This window comes from Monomorium pharaonis, chromosome 7, assembly GCF_013373865.1.
Source record: "Monomorium pharaonis isolate MP-MQ-018 chromosome 7, ASM1337386v2, whole genome shotgun sequence".
Taxonomy (NCBI): domain Eukaryota; kingdom Metazoa; phylum Arthropoda; class Insecta; order Hymenoptera; family Formicidae; genus Monomorium; species Monomorium pharaonis.
Window position 1 is genome coordinate 6,903,813 of NC_050473.1, and position 15,676 is coordinate 6,919,488.

Here is a 15,676-nt window from a genome sequence, read left to right on the forward strand (position 1 = left end):
GAATAGATAACGTAAGAAAAATATGAGTAGTATTCCAGAGTATTATATAGATCTTTTTTCATAATAAATATTTCACATACGTGAAGCATGTGTATCCAGCATTGTTGTCCATGCTGAATGATTGACAAGATTTAAAGTGATTGTAGAGCTGCGTTACGATATTCACTGCCAGTATTAAAAATCTATAGTTTACACTAGAATTTTATTACTGGCAGTGAATATCGGAAGGCAGCCTAGGAGTGGTGAAGATTTTCGAGAAACCGGCATCCTCTGACAATTCCCTCTCGTTAGTTCAACTTTTATTACTAAAGTGTGACGTGTAACGCGAGACACTGAAAACATGATAAGGATTGCAGTGCAACTCGCGGAAAATAATTCTACAGTGCTCTGCGATCGCATCGATCGGATTTAACCTCATCAATATCCACATGAGGGATAATTAATGCCGTGCAGTTACTCGCATGCAAAATTGGTTTTGTGCGCTGAGGAGCAGCGGCAACATTTTCCGTTGGTAAGACGCTTTGTTTTTACGTGAATTAACAACTACTGAGGCCAGATGTTTTCTAATTAAATGCCGGATAATCTTATTTAAACCCGTATTAGAGTTTGTCATGGTTTGGCAAAATTTAAGTGTTTCTCAGCCTTTTTTGCTAAAATCGGAATATTTAATCAAGATGTTTGTTAGAACAGTAATGTTTAATGCGTATCTTTTCTGAAACCTTATCACACGCCATGCGTCATTTAATTGTGGCCTCGACATTACAGTTTCTATTTTTACAAATACGCAAAAATTAAGAGACTTTAACATCTTTAGAAAGTATCTGTATGTTTGTGTGCATTTTTAAAAAATTATATAAATATTATGGTCATAGTCAATGATATTTTAAAGAAAAAAAAATACATAAGGATAAAAATGTCCCAGATGTGCATTATTGTGTTAATAGCAAACTACTTCTGTTGCGAAGTCTATAGGTCATTCCTGTTCGCAGAGGCTCAATGAGATGTGAAATTCGGAGGTGTCTGTCGCATTCCGCGCCGAATAAGGAAGAGGGATAACGTGGAACGGACAAGCCGCAAACATCTTCAAAATGATATCCCAAATGTCGCATGTGATGACCCTCGCCAACAGTATCATAGGCGTGAGCGTCCTGGCGATGCCGTTCTGCTTCAAACAGTGCGGCATAGTGCTGGCTGTACTGGTGCTGCTCCTGTGCAGCGTCCTATCCCGACTGGCCTGCCACTTTCTCGTCAAGTCAGCTGTGATAGCCAGGAGACGCAACTTTGAACTTCTCGCCTTCCACGCGTTTGGCTATATGGGAAAGTTCCTGGTAGAGCTATTCATCATTGGCTTTATGCTGGGCACATGCATTGCCTACTTTGTCGTCGTTGGTGATCTCGGGCCACAGATAATCAGCAAGATGACAAGTAAAAGTCCAGCTGACATTCGCACTAGTCTGCTGATCTTCACCGGAGTCTTTATAGTTCTGCCCCTGGGACTGCTCCGAAATATCGACAGTCTGTCTAGCATTTGCACCGCCACCATTGTCTTCTATCTCTGTCTTGTGTTAAAGGTATAATGCAAACCACAAATATATTTTTTGGCAACAAAATTTATACACAAGTCTAGAGTAGACTGTCGATCTTTGAACTGTTATAAAAAATATACAACAATTTTCTTAAGATTATTTTAAATCAAAATCTTTATTTAAACATTTTTTAATCCCAAAAATATATGATTTTCTTTCACAATGTTGTTCACAGTACATCTGATTATAGAATATATCTGATATAGAAATTAATCTTCTATGATCTAAAAATTATTTACATAGATGATACATAAAATATAATTTATCTTAGATGTTCTTTTTAAAGCTTCTTGCACAGTTCATCTTTTCTCTTTTTCTTTAAAAAAAAAAGAAGATAAACTATGCAAGAAATTTAGCTAAAAAAACAGGTCTATAGTTGTATATATGTAATATAAATGTACATTTTACACATAAACAACTTAGTGTAACAGTTGACAGATTGATTGGTTTAAAATTATGAATAACTTTTTGTCATTACGCTTATCCAAGATATCTATAAGCATCAATAAATATATTTTCTCTTTTCCAATCGACAGATCATGGATGAATCGACCCTACACATTTTTATGGGAGACTGGCTTAATAGTGTTAATTATTGGAGACCAGCCGGCATCCTGCAGTGCCTGCCGATATTCTCCATGGCCCTTTTCTGTCAGACGCAGCTGTTCGAAATATACGAAACCATTCCGAATGTATCCTTAGAGAAGATGAATGATGTTGTACGGGGAGCGTTAAATATATGTACACTTGTATATATGTGCGTTGGCTTGTTTGGTTACATTGCATTCTGTACCCAACCATTCACAGGTAATTCGACAGAGGTGTTAAATGCCGTACCTTACAATAGACGACTTGTAATTTCGTTATCGTTATATTATTTTACTATCGCGCTTACTGTTATTATATTGCAGGAAATATTTTACTGAGTTTCGAACCTAGTATAACATCGGAATTGATTAAATTGGGATTTGTGTTCTCGGTCGCATTCAGTTTCCCTCTAGTCATATTTCCATGTCGTGCGAGCTTGAATTCTCTTTTATTTCGCCGGGTATGTATGCTGCAGACAAATCTACATTTAGAAAAATATTTTATTAAGAAAAAAAAATTACTCGATTTACTCTTTTAAGTAATTTCTAACAAAGCATGTTTTATTGAAAATAGTCTTAAGTTATATACTTACAAATTTAAAAAATCTAATTATTATATGTATTTAAAAAAGAAATTTATATTTTTCAAAGAATATAAAATTTTATTGAAGTCAGAATAATAAGCAAATTACATTTTCATTTTAATATTGAAGTATTAAACTTATTAGAGTTCAAAATATATTTTGAATAAATTTGATGTTTAAGATAAATTTATAAAAACTTTTACAGATAGATGAAATAACAAGCTGTTTTGTTTCTATGTAGATGCACAAATATTATTATTATTATTATGTTATAATTCATATTTTACTGCTATGCTAGGTGTACACCCATGAACCATCTGTCAATTATTTGCCAGAATCCAGGTTTCGCTGCCTCACTATTGTGATAGTCAGCATTTCCCTGATCATCGGTATTTTAGTACCGAATATAGAATTCGTTCTTGGTATCGTGGGATCAACGATCGGTGTGATGATTTGCTTGATATTCCCGACAGTATTCTTTATATCTATCAGCAGTAAAAATACCAATGAAAGACTGGTAGCGCAGGTAAAACCAATATCTCAGTTTTATGATTTTCTTCTTCAATTTTTTGTACAATGTACATTTTGTTACGTCTAGGGCATTTTAATTATCAGCGTTTGGATCATTATTCTTGGTACATATGCCAATCTGTACGCCATGGAAGAGTCTACAAATACAAAATTGGCGGTGACCAATAAGCCGCTTGGTCAAATTAATAATTTACCGCTCGGTCAAATTAATAATTTACCGTTAAATATAATTAAAGACGATTTACATATCATTCCCGACATTCCCAACAGTTTAGAACTCATTCCCAGAGCAAAAGGTATACAGTTATTCAAATTTATTTTGTCACTTATTATTTTTTTATTTCCTTAATTTTATGTTATATTACAGACAAAATTGATCAACTGCCTGAAATAAATATTCTTGAAAAAACGTTAGACTTACAAGTGAATGACGTTCGACAGGAACCTCCAATACCCGTTGAACGTATGATTGTCAGCGAAAAGCCAAATGTGGAAAAGTCTGATAAAATAGCAGTAGGCTCTCTTGTGCCAGAAATAAGAGATATGGTCGAAACAATAAGAAACAATAATTTAAATGTACAAGCAGCACAGGTTGCCGCAAATGCCGATATTGCTAAAATCGATAAACCTGTTACTTTGAAGGCGGAAGAGAAGATAAAGATAATCGAAGAGAAAGAGCAATCTATAGATCTGCAGAAAAACGATAATCTCATTAATTTGGACGCCATAAAAAAGGAGGAATCGGAATTAGCGGCCGATGGGGACATTGCTAATGCTAGAGCCGCCGAACGACACGAACAACTTAGAAAAACACTGGAAAAGCATAAATTGGAGCAACGGCAGATGATGCAGGAACAAAAAGAGATTTTGAAGGATATCAAGGAACAGAAGCAAGAATTCGAGAGAGAGAAACAGAGAATGGCAAAGGACGAAATACTAAAAAAGAATGAAAAGGTACAAATTGATTTGAAAGAGAATGTTCTGCCAGAGAGTAAAGATAATTTGGAAGAAAATGGTAAAAAGGTTGTGGAAAATAATGAGATTATCGTTGGACAAAATAATAAAGAAGTTTTACAAGAGAAGAAATGGAGAAACGCGGACAAAATAAAACTAAATGAAGAGCTTCAGCCTCAAGACGATAATAGTAATAATATAAACGTCAAGATTGAAAACGAGAAAAAATTAGATTTGCTTAACGAAATATCTAAAAATAAGAACGTAGAAGAATCACAAAAAATATTGGAAAACGTACCAGATACATTTCTTCCTATCAAAAAGGTCGACCGTGAAACACCAGAGAAACTGTTACAGAGAGAAAATCAAGACAAGACGAAAGTAGAAGAAATAGAATTTAACGATTCGAAAAATTTGAAGGGTCCTATTTTGAACGTCTTATCCAAAGGAATTCTACAAAGATCTGTTATAGAAGAGAAACTTGCTGAAGAGAATGATAATAATCGTGAGATGAAGGAAGAGAAAAAGGAAGTTCTTACGAATGAAATTGCGAATGCATCAGACAAATTGCAAGGAAAATACGACGAGAAATATTCTGTACCTATAGCGTTAAAAATGATGAATCAGTCAAAATTAGACAGAGTTATTCAATCATTGAATAAGAGCGAGTCAGAGATTCTCGCTATACGTCGAGATATTTTAGAGAATTATGAACGCGAGAAGAGAGATGTCGACCGAGAGATAAATGCAAACGACACGGGAATCAATGGCGATCGTCTAACTGAGAAGTCTGAATCTCTTGTCAAAAACGCCGGCGATGTGGACAGCGAAACTTGTTCGAAATTGCAGGAAAGTTCGAAAAAATCAGAGGCAGAAAAAGAATCTAAGAAAAGAGTGAATAAAGTACAGAGTACAACTGAAGCGCCTCTGATCAACACAAACCTCTATTTGTCCGAGCAAAAAATAACAAAAACGATTTCTATGGATCAGCATATTGCTCTAAACTCAGAGTATGCGAGTATGAAACAGGAAGACTCGATCCTCAATCCTAAAGACAAAACTGAAATATAAATATCTGATTAAAAAAAATCAAATTTACGCATAATATTAGATAAAGTTATAATATGTTATATAATATTATATATAATCGTGGATTACTCGTTGCTTCCCTCAAATTGCACTATTTATTTATGTTTATATAATTAAATTATTACAAAGTGCAATGGGAATTTTTATTCCCAGATAAGTGTGTGTGTGTGTGTGTGTGGGTGTATGTGTGCATGTGTACTACGAAAATATGATATATTTATGTGATATTTTTAATTTGTGTGAATGCGATCTTTAATATGATTGCTGTATATATAGGTATTACCTCATACACTGCATTTTTCTTTTCATGGCGCGTGACAAATGTAAAAATAATACAAATATCTAAAATATTTAATTATGTATCATAGGACCAAATACAGATGTATTTTTACATAGCAATTCGAATCTCGTACAAATCGTTTAATTTGCCAAAATATTCCAATTTGTTCCTAATCTTTTCTCTAGTAATATCTCCTAAACTCGTATTAAATTGCATATTGGAAATTGAGAATTGTAAATTGAAGAAAATTAGATAACTTCAATTTTAAACTGTTTTGTTCTAAATGGTTGAATTCTGTTTTAATCTATAATTCCCTATCTCTAATATGTAATTTGAGGTACGAGCTTCATATAATTATAATTACAGATATATAGATACAATAGCTTTAACATACATATGTTGTATTATGTATCTTTAATATCCATAGGTTCTGGTTTGGGTTCTGTACTTTCTATATCTCTACATTTTGCGTGTTGCAATTCTCTCCTGATTTCAGGAGTGATTGAATGATGCGATTGTTTCCTCAGCAGTCCCAGCAAGGCCTCCTTCTGCTCGGAACTGATATCGCTCTTGTATCGTTGAACAAATGTCAAAAGGGCCTGATGCCATAGTACTGGCAATTCTCTTGGATCTCTTTCGAACCTAAATGAAATAAATTACATTCGATATGAACATATTTCTTAATAATTTTCAATTAAAATAATTTTTTTTTTATTGTACATCTTACTTAAGAAAGTGAAATACTACTCCGTCCACTACTCTGTATGGAAGCGCATATTTCTTATCCAGAAATATTCTGAGGAAGATGCTGTTAGCGCCCGTATAATCCATCTCCGCGATCTTCAATATCGCTGCCGAGGAGTGTAAAATCGGTATAGAGTTTTTTGCAATCACAGACCCGATGATAACCGCTTCTCTAAGCGTGCACGTTCCCGACTCCAGGAGTGGCAGAATGATTCCCTTCATGAATGCGGCCGGCTTGAATAGCGCCTTCCTGAGCGCCTGGTACAAGTGGAAGTTCAATCTCTTGTATTCCGCGAGGTCGTCCCTGATACGCGGCAGTAACACTAGGTTATAGAACCTCTGGGCCATATTCTCCTTTAAGTTCGACGCGAATATCCTGGTCGCCTGATACATGGCGGCGGCGGACCATTTTGGTGGATCAGTGATATAGAGAATTTGCTCCCAGTTCCTCAAGGCAGGCACAATCTTGAAAGCCTTCGGCAGCTTACCACTGCGATACTTGGCCAAGACGTCCCTGACCCCCTCGTACATCGCTCTCACCCGTGGATCCAGATCCTGCAGCTGAATGCTCCTAACATCGGAGAATTGCGTCTCGATTTCGGTTTTCTTCTCCGTGAGCTTTTCCATTATTATATCGGCTAGTGTCCTCGTGGGCACCGGGTCCTTCGACATAAACATCTGCAATGCCCGCTCATCCGCCTCGTCGATCTCAATGTTCTCGTAATAGTGTACATTTTCCACCGGCTCGTCATCATCGCTAGAACGATCCTCGTCGTCGCTGAGACCGGAGCCAAGCTTCACCGTCGGCTTCCTCGCGCGTTTGGGATCGCTGCCGCTAATCTCGGCCTCGATCTCCAGTTGCTGCTGCCTGGCTTGCGACAAGATCTTATTCGTCAGAGCTGGGTCTACGTACTATGGACAAGAGGTAATCGTATAAAAAAGTGCAATAAAAATTAAAAAATTAATGAAAAAGTAAAATTTAAAAAATTGTTAATGCATTTTCCAAGAAACTTAATTGTTTTCACTCAATTTCAAGGAGGAAATAAAAAGAATAAGATGAAACAAATACGTGAAGACTAACCTCTTCTTCGTCGGCCCGATGTCTGACTTTCTGTCTGTTTTTCAACTTTACAGTTTTTTCCTGTTCTATTTGATCCGCTAAAGCTATCTTCGACTCTTTAGTTTCGCCTTTAGAAACCTTGAGCTTCTTCGCTTTACCCATCTTTTCGGCACTGTCAATTTAAATTTCTAGATACTTATCAACATTAACCAACAAAAACACGTGCATACCATCGACATGTAGAATGGATCAATAATTATCAATAGGCATGCAGTGGAAAGGAAACTGGCATATTAAACATTGGGAAACAGTTGGAGCATTGGAGCAAATTGGAATATGAATTGGAGCATGCATGCGAACAAATCCCATAATTTTTCATTATAAATTTAAATATGCCGCAAATTTAAAAAAATATTAATAAATCTTTAAATAAATTGTTAAACTAAAAATCAATTATATCTCTAATGTAAAAATGTAATAAATAAAAGTAATATAAATAAATTAATAAAATGCATAAATAAAATTAATAAAAAAATTATATCTCTATTATAATATAAATTAAAATTATATTATTCCACACAGCACACTTTATCCTGAGGTTATCGAGATATCCAATTGGACATATTGCAATCCCATGGATGTCCTACGGTTATTGCGATATCCTTCGGATATCTGACGGATATTTTGCGATATCCTGTGCTGTGTGAGATCAATTATTTTTTAAGTCAATTATTTTAATAATTTTTACATTCTAGCAGAGAAAATGAAGCAAATTACAATAATTTTCTGATCAAGATATACTTTTTATTATTTCCGAATTAGAAAAATATTGAATAAATCTATATTTAAGTAACAATCTCAAATACTGATCAATTGTAAAACAATCAATAATATAATATGTAATTAATATTATAATAATAATTTAGAATCAGAGAAAGTTAAAAAATTATTCCACGTGTTTTTTATGCAATAAAATTTATGTGACTATTGTTGGGTTAATAATAAATAATAATAATAAATAATTTGTATAAAGTATTTAGAAAGAATTATTATTAAGCATTAAAACATTAATAAAAATGTAATAATCTTTTGTTGGATTTATTAAATCATTATAAACTTGTCCAATAACTTACATTCGGACTAAGGGAGCGTTCCCACCGAGCGCGTCAAGCGTCGCGTCGTCCTTTGTATCCAATCAAAACATCCATTATATTTTATCATAAAATGGGACATTTTGATTGGACATGAAGGACGACGCGACGCGTGACGCACTCGATGGGAACGCTTCCTAAGGTCTCTGGCAGACGCGATGTCCAATGAGCGACCGCCTTTCCGCTCATCTCTAAACGCCTATTGGATATCGCGCGTCGCGCGCGACGGAAATCGCGCTGGTCTGCCAGAGCCCTAATGAGAATGGAAATTCACGCTGGACATTCGGTTTATTTTTCTAGAGTGTCTCATCAATATATCTTATAACCTATGCTCTTAATTTACGCGCGAAGTTGTGGCGGACGTTATTTAACCACAATATTCGTTGAGGAAGAGAAACTCCTAAAAAACTAAGAAACTGCGATTTTTTGAGAACTGGGTCTACTAAAACTTGTAAGAAATGGCGAATAAAGTGGCGAGGGATTATATCAAGGATAAGGGTAAGTATGTTTACGTATTCGTAGAATTTTTGTGAGGAGAGAAACGACGGTTTACACCGTTTACACAACCGATTTAACATTAATTTTAACAACGTTGTTACTTTATTACGTTAACTATTAAATTACAAGTTTGACGAATGTATTTCAGAGCAAATGAAGTCCTTCTTCCTTGAATTCGTGGCAATGGATGATAATACAGGAAATAAAGTCTTCAAATATAGACAAATGCTTACCAAGATAGCACACAGAGAACAAATTAGCTTTGAGATTGATTTGGATGATGTACAGTCGTTCGACGACGAATTGGCCATGTCTATTGCTAATAATACAAGAAGATATACCAATTTAGTCCTGAATGTATGTTGTATAATAGTTATTGCTAATACAATTGCTACAATGACAATTACAAATTGACCTTTTTAAGTCGTTTGTAGAAAAAAGAATTTTGATGAGACTTCAACATACTGAGTAAAAATATTTTTATTTCTTTAAAATCAGACTAAATCATGCTAAAATTACATTTAATATTATATAATTTTTATGATTTAAATTAGAAGCATTTTTTAAATTATGTTATTGTAGCAAATAAATGATATAGATTTATAATTAACATTTAGATATTTAATTGCATAAGTTTAATGCATTATTTGTTACTTCACAGTTATATAGAGAATTTAAGTAATTTTTTTAATACAGCTTGTTCAAGAGATGCTGCCTGACTTCAAAGAAGGAGTTGTTTTACCTAAAGATCCATTGGATGTATATACAGAGCATCGATTGTTACTGGAAGAGCGTAACAGAGCTCAGGGTAGGCCTCAAAATACCGTCAAGATTAATTATGCTCCCGAATTGATGCGTCGTTTGTAAGTAAATTTAATTTACATGCAGATATATTGGTTACATTAGAAATTAATGATTTAGACTCATACTGTATCTTTTAGTGAAGTCTACTTTAAAGATTTCTCTGATGCAAAGGCATACTCAGTAAGAGACATCAAGGCAGATAAGATTGGAAAATTGGTGACAGTTAGAGGTATTGTCACAAAAGCAACTGAGGTGAAGCCAATGATAGTTGTGGCGACGTATACATGTGATGAATGTGGTTCGGAAGTGAGCCAGCCGGTAAAAATAATCGATCTTCCTCCAAGTTTTTATATATTCTAATAATATTCTAAAGTCTAATATTTAGTATATTTTATAATGTTTAAAATAAATGAAATTAAATTGTTATGTGAATAACAAATAAAGAAGTGCTCTAAACAATCAGAACTAGCTTTTGATATTTTAAACGCTTAGATATCCAAATGCGACTGTTTAGGATGCTTCTATGTAAAAAAATAATTTTGTGCTTTATATAATTAATTTTTATACAGGTGCATTCCTTGAGCTTCATGCCATTACGAACGTGCCCGAGCGATGGATGCCGCGTAAACAAATCTGGCGGCAGATTGTATCTACAAACAAAGGGTTCAAAGTTCATCAAATTTCAAGAGTTAAAATTGCAGGAACATGTAAGTGTTTGCGTACATTCTTGCGAATGTTCTTTTATAAATTATTGACATTTGTATCTTGCAGAGCGAGCAAGTTCCAGTTGGTCACATACCGCGATCGTTAACCATCTTCTGTCGTGGCGAAACGACGAGAACGTGTTTGCCTGGAGACCACGTTATTATAACTGGTGTGTTTCTGCCATTCCTGAAAACTGGTTTTAACGCTAGAACAGGACCTGCACTTTCCAGTGAAACTTATTTGGATGCACATGTAAGAATAAATATATTGTTTCTACAATCATAAAATTTTTAGTCTTAAAATAAATCTTAGTCTTTTTTTGATGCACAATTTATCTTCTATTCGATTTCAGAAAATGATATGCTTGAATAATGTGAATACTGTAGATGATGGCAGTGCGGAATTGACTGAAGAAGAACTGAGTTTACTGATGCAAGATGATTTTTACAACAAGTTGGCTTGTTCCTTGGCCCCGGAAATATATGGACTTGAAGATGTGAAAAAGGCATTGCTTCTGCTTCTCGTTGGGGGAACGGACAAAAAGAAAGGCGACATTAAAATTCGAGGTAAAACTACTTGTGATTTAAAAAACTCAACATCTACAATATACGTAGATGATTATACTTATGATCTATACTTATAATATTTATTACCAGAAAAAAACTTGAAAAAACTGGATTTTTAAAGGATTTCTTTTTTACTTCTAAAAATTAGATTTTTATAAAATTTTACTGGTATATATATGTAGAAAAATTTTTTAATTTTACTTTTAAATTTGAATTCTATCTCTCTCTGATTAAATCGTTTTTATGATTATTTTTTTCTTAATGCAAAATTGACAATAAATATGATACACATATGTCTATGTATATTATAATTAAATAATTTAATATTAATTTTTGTGGATAATTTTATAATACATATCAATTTATATCATATTTAATTTACGCATAATGCTAACATGTATCTATCTTTACTTTATTATCAAAATATTGATAGCTACATCAAGATAATGGTTTTATTGTAATCAGGTAACATTAATATTTGCTTGATGGGAGATCCCGGTGTAGCAAAGTCGCAATTATTATCTTACATTACGCGATTGGCCCCGAGATCGCAGTACACTACCGGACGAGGATCATCCGGCGTAGGTTTGACCGCTGCCATTATGAAGGATCCTTTAACGGGTCAAATGGTATTGGAGGGTGGAGCTTTGGTACTGGCAGATCAAGGGGTTTGCTGCATCGACGAGTTTGATAAAATGGCAGACGCGGATAGAACGGCAATCCACGAAGTGATGGAGCAACAGACCATATCTATTGCCAAAGCTGGCATAATGGCTCGTTTAAACGCGAGAGTTTCGATATTAGCTGCCGCTAATCCGGCATACGGCAGATATAACCCGCAGAGATCGGTCGAGCAGAACATTCAATTGCCCGCCGCTTTACTGTCACGGTTTGACTTATTATGGCTTATTCAAGATCGCGCAGATCGGAGCAATGATCTTAAGTAATTATTTTATAGTACTGAGTAATGTGATGAATATATTATGATTTTTTAATATTTAATATTCTTCAATCACATCTTAATCTTATATCTAATGAAACATGAATCTTTATTTTTTTATTTTATTTGATATTTGTATGCTAATAATTAATACAGGTATTCTTTTGTAGACTCGCGCAACATATCACATATGTTCATCAGCATTGCTCGCAACCTCCGACAGAAACGGAAGCTATAGATATGAAATTGATAAGGAAATATATAAAACTTTGCAAAACGAAGGAACCTGCTGTATCAGAAGAATTAACAGAATATATTGTAGGTATGTATACACACACACATATATAAATTTATGTTATAATTATATATATATATATTTTTTTTGTTTTGCTTTAACACATTGTGAAATGTACAGCATTATATTGTGCAGTAAATGAAATCTATATGATAAATGTGTAATTATTTTGAAATATTAATTGCAGAGTCTTATGTAGAAATGCGGAAAGAAGCACGTAACAGCCACGATAAGACGTTTACTTCCGCTCGTAATTTACTGGCTATCCTTCGATTGTCGACGGCATTAGCACGATTGCGGTTATCGAATGTAGTTGATAAGGAGGATATAGCAGAAGCAAATAGATTAGTGGAGATGTCCAAACATTCGATCAATTACTCCGAACAACGCACCAATAACGCGCAACAGAATCCAACTAACAGGATCTTCCAACTGATACGAGAATTGGCAGGCGATAAAAAAACCGTCAAAGTATCGGATATTCTGGAACGATGTACGAGCAAAGGATTTAAACCCGATCCGGTGTACAAATGCATCGAGGAATACGAAGCGTTGAATGTGTGGCAGGTCAATCAGACCAGAAGATTAATCACTTTTATTTAATTTTTAGTATGAAGATGACAATATCTGCAGAAACTAATATTTTTTAATACTCAAAGACATTCTGTATTTTTTACAATAAAGCATTAACACTTTTTATTTGAATATTATGCAATTGAAAGTGTTTTGTTCTAAAAATAAGGAAGTTAATTTGTTGAATTTTAATAAGATTAATATATTGGATAACTACCAAGACGTTCATAGTTCTATATGTCAAACTAGAAATTTAAAAACCTTTTAGAATTTTATTTTTTGAAATTTCTGAAATAATCCGATTGTTCTTTACTGGTTTTTGAGACTCACAAGTTCCACATAAAAATTTCGAATTTGAGATTGTAAAATTAACAATTTTTAGAGAATTTTTGTCAGTATACAAATTTATCATTAAATAATTTCTATTGGTAATACAGATTTAATTAAAAATTAGATGAATTACAAAATTTGAAAAATATGTATTACACATAAATCTCCAATCTGCTTATGATTATAGCACGGAAGAAAATCACAAAGTCGCAGATGATTACAAATTTGATATTGACCTGCACCTCGTTTACAAACTGGATACATGCTAGAGTCTGATAAATAAACAATTATCATTCGAGGGAAGAAGGACCTTTTTACCAACGGCCATTCACAAAACGCGGCGTGCATGGCAGTTTCCGGGATCGACTGTAGAGGAATTCCCGAGGAATCCCACCGGCGCCATCTGGTGAGTACGCTTGATTCGAATGTCGGGCATATCTATCAGTCAGGCGCTTCAGTCGCATCTGGTCGCTCGTGGGAGGTGTTTCGACGCGCGTTTCGCACCTCGCGCTCCTATTCTCGTGTCCGCGCTCGCGGTGAAGACGGTACGTGTACGCGTCGCACGTGTATGCATACGTACATACACGCGTGCCTGGCACACAGAAGTACGTATGTACATTTCGTCCTGTGATAACGAGCAGCCGAGTGGCCGAGCGTGGTGCATGTGCCGGGAGCACCGCTGGATATAATACGTGATCGCCTGAACGCGGCCGCTGATCGCCCGTCTCTGACCTGTCCCTTTTTATTCTTCTCCTCCCCCCCTCCCCCTTTCGTCTCATCCCTTTCTTCCCCTCGTTTTTCCTCCGCTCCGTCTCGCGGAACGCACCAAATGTTCGCGCCGCATGCCCCGAGTGCCCGCAGCACCACCGCCGCTCGCTTCCGTCGTCGTCGTCGTGCCGTCTGACGGCGCGTCCGCCGTACGGCGAACGATCACCGCGTCATTCCGATACGGTGGATGACTCCGCCACCAACGAATTTGTAAAAGAAGAAGAGGAGGAGGAGGAGGAGGAGGAGGAGGAGCGGGCGAAGACCGCGCGAGAGTGCCGGCCCGCCGACTATCGCGCTATATCGATATCGAGAGTCGAAAGAGGGAGAGACAATTTTCACACGATTTTCCTCCGCGGTCACGCGCGGCTTTTTCTCCCCTCGCGGGTTTCTCTCTCTCCCTCGCCGCCGTCGCCACCATCACCACCCCTCCCCTTTCCCCCCGTTCGTCGCGTCCATTTTGCCGAAATGAAAATAACACCGTTCCCCGCGCTTCTGCTCGCGATCCTCGTCTGGTGCCACTGCGTGTGCTCGATCGCGCACGCGAGATCGCACCGGCTGAAGACAACGACGGCGACGACGACGACGATAACGTCCGACAATGGCACCGAGTCAACGGCGTTCGTCGACTGCGACCTGGTCAGGCCGTTCTTCGACACCAAGAACATCACGCTTTCGCCGGCCGCCGCGGGCTCGCCGAAGAGTAGTAAGTGGCACCTTCTCTCCCTCCCCCCCTTTCCCCTCTCCTTTCCAAGTGCAATTCGCGCTGACGAAAGAAGAGGAAGAAAAGGAAAGAATAAAGTAAACGTCCCAGTGACCGAACGCGTACATCCAGACACTTAAACTCGTTATCAATCTCAAATGTTCTTTCTGTTATGAAATTTTAATTGTAATTTCGAATACTCGAACGTCACAATATATAAAATTTTCGTTGCTCCCTAAATTTCCTAGAGTGAAACATTACACTAAAAGAGCGAAGATCGAACTTAGGGTGTGTTCGATTTTCACTCTTTTAGAGTAATGTTTCACTCTAGGAAATTTAGAGAGTGTGATATTAAAAAAAAAAAGCATTTTATTGAGCACTGATTGTATGATAAATTTCCATGTCACTGGGGCGTTTACTCACTCTCCCGTGCCGTTGCGCATTATATATGTATATGTATATAATTCTCCGTATTTAAACCTCACCGTCTTTCGGAGGAATCAGATCCTTTTCGCGCGCGCGCGGGAGAATCTCGCTGTCAGACGGTAACGTCAAAATCAGGTGATTCTGACGTTTCTGTCAGACGGACCGAAAGCGCCGAGTATCATCGCGCTGAGAGAGCGAAAAACTGGAAACGGATGGATGGTGATTTCGCAACGGAAGAAATTTTTAGCAAATTGACTGAATGTAGGTTGAGGAGCGAGAATGTTTTTAATTGCTTTAAATACTTATTAGGATATTTGTGTATATAGATGTAGATATTTAATTACCTTACTAAATTACGCGGAGACATTGTAAAAATAATTAAAGAGGATAATTAAACGAATGGAGGTTTATTAGGATAATTTATTTACGATATTTATGTAGATGAATTGTCGTAATAAATTATGTGAGAGTTAATTATGTAAGATTAATCTGGAAAGTGTTATAA

At 36.1% G+C, this 15,676-nt stretch overlaps 4 protein-coding genes across 6 annotated transcripts in view; 3 read left to right on the forward strand and 1 right to left on the reverse strand.

Moving 5' to 3' along the window:
- Positions 1-98: 98 nt before the first annotated feature.
- LOC105835441 (putative sodium-coupled neutral amino acid transporter 10) lies at positions 99-5,730 on the forward strand. 3 transcript variants are annotated; one of them, XM_028194901.2, is made up of 7 exons: positions 99-511; positions 966-1,571; positions 2,123-2,393; positions 2,498-2,634; positions 3,056-3,283; positions 3,356-3,584; positions 3,656-5,730. In XM_028194901.2, exons 2-7 carry the CDS (start codon positions 1,089-1,091, stop codon positions 5,311-5,313), a joined length of 3,006 nt encoding a protein of 1,001 aa, XP_028050702.2. In that variant the 5' UTR covers positions 99-511; positions 966-1,088; the 3' UTR covers positions 5,314-5,730. The 3 variants fall into 3 exon arrangements, with proteins under 3 accessions (XP_028050702.2, XP_036145982.1, XP_012534194.2); XM_036290089.1 differs by having other exon boundaries at positions 100-511; positions 990-1,571; XM_012678740.3 differs by lacking the exon at positions 99-511 and adding an exon at positions 518-823 and having other exon boundaries at positions 990-1,571.
- Positions 5,667-7,849, reverse strand: LOC105835442 (bystin). The gene is made up of 3 exons (XM_012678741.3): positions 7,437-7,849; positions 6,339-7,267; positions 5,667-6,253 (listed from the first exon to the last, which is right to left on the reverse strand). The coding sequence occupies exons 1-3, from the start codon at positions 7,575-7,577 to the stop codon at positions 6,016-6,018; spliced, it is 1,308 nt and encodes a 435-aa protein (XP_012534195.1). The 5' UTR covers positions 7,578-7,849; the 3' UTR covers positions 5,667-6,015.
- Positions 7,850-8,886: 1,037 nt separating this feature from the next.
- LOC105835437 (DNA replication licensing factor Mcm7) lies at positions 8,887-13,295 on the forward strand. Its single transcript, XM_012678731.3, has 10 exons — positions 8,887-9,064; positions 9,213-9,421; positions 9,761-9,927; positions 10,006-10,186; positions 10,438-10,575; positions 10,640-10,825; positions 10,926-11,139; positions 11,605-12,082; positions 12,250-12,401; positions 12,562-13,295. Exons 1-10 carry the CDS (start codon positions 9,025-9,027, stop codon positions 12,975-12,977), a joined length of 2,181 nt encoding a protein of 726 aa, XP_012534185.1. The 5' UTR covers positions 8,887-9,024; the 3' UTR covers positions 12,978-13,295.
- A 699-nt stretch (positions 13,296-13,994) lies between these two features.
- The window catches only part of LOC105835435 (division abnormally delayed protein), a 55,305-nt gene continuing 53,623 nt past the window's right edge, over positions 13,995-15,676 (forward strand). The window contains exon 1 of the mRNA XM_036289780.1: positions 13,995-14,748. Within this exon, the coding sequence (XP_036145673.1) occupies positions 14,511-14,748 (238 nt within the window). The 5' untranslated portion in view covers positions 13,995-14,510. The remainder of the gene's footprint in view (positions 14,749-15,676) is intronic.

Bases quoted from the DNA above. Each gene is read 5' to 3' on its own strand.
- LOC105835441 (XM_028194901.2), top strand. From the start codon at position 1,089: ATGATATCCCAAATGTCGCATGTGATGACCCTCGCCAACAGTATCATA. The intron at 2,635-3,055 runs GTATGTATGCTG...CTGCTATGCTAG, and splicing joins ATTCTCTTTTATTTCGCCGG to GTGTACACCCATGAACCATC. The intron at 3,284-3,355 runs GTAAAACCAATA...TGTTACGTCTAG, and splicing joins ATGAAAGACTGGTAGCGCAG to GGCATTTTAATTATCAGCGT.
- LOC105835437 (XM_012678731.3), top strand. From the start codon at position 9,025: ATGGCGAATAAAGTGGCGAGGGATTATATCAAGGATAAGG. The intron at 9,422-9,760 runs GTATGTTGTATA...TTTTTAATACAG, and splicing joins ATACCAATTTAGTCCTGAAT to CTTGTTCAAGAGATGCTGCC. The intron at 12,402-12,561 runs GTATGTATACAC...TATTAATTGCAG, and splicing joins ATTAACAGAATATATTGTAG to AGTCTTATGTAGAAATGCGG.
- LOC105835442 (XM_012678741.3), bottom strand. From the start codon at position 7,577: ATGGGTAAAGCGAAGAAGCTCAAGGTTTCTAAAGGCGAAACTAAAGAG. The intron at 7,268-7,436 runs GTTAGTCTTCAC...TCTTGTCCATAG, and splicing joins ATCGGGCCGACGAAGAAGAG to TACGTAGACCCAGCTCTGAC. The intron at 6,254-6,338 runs GTAAGATGTACA...TATTTCATTTAG, and splicing joins GTAGTATTTCACTTTCTTAA to GTTCGAAAGAGATCCAAGAG.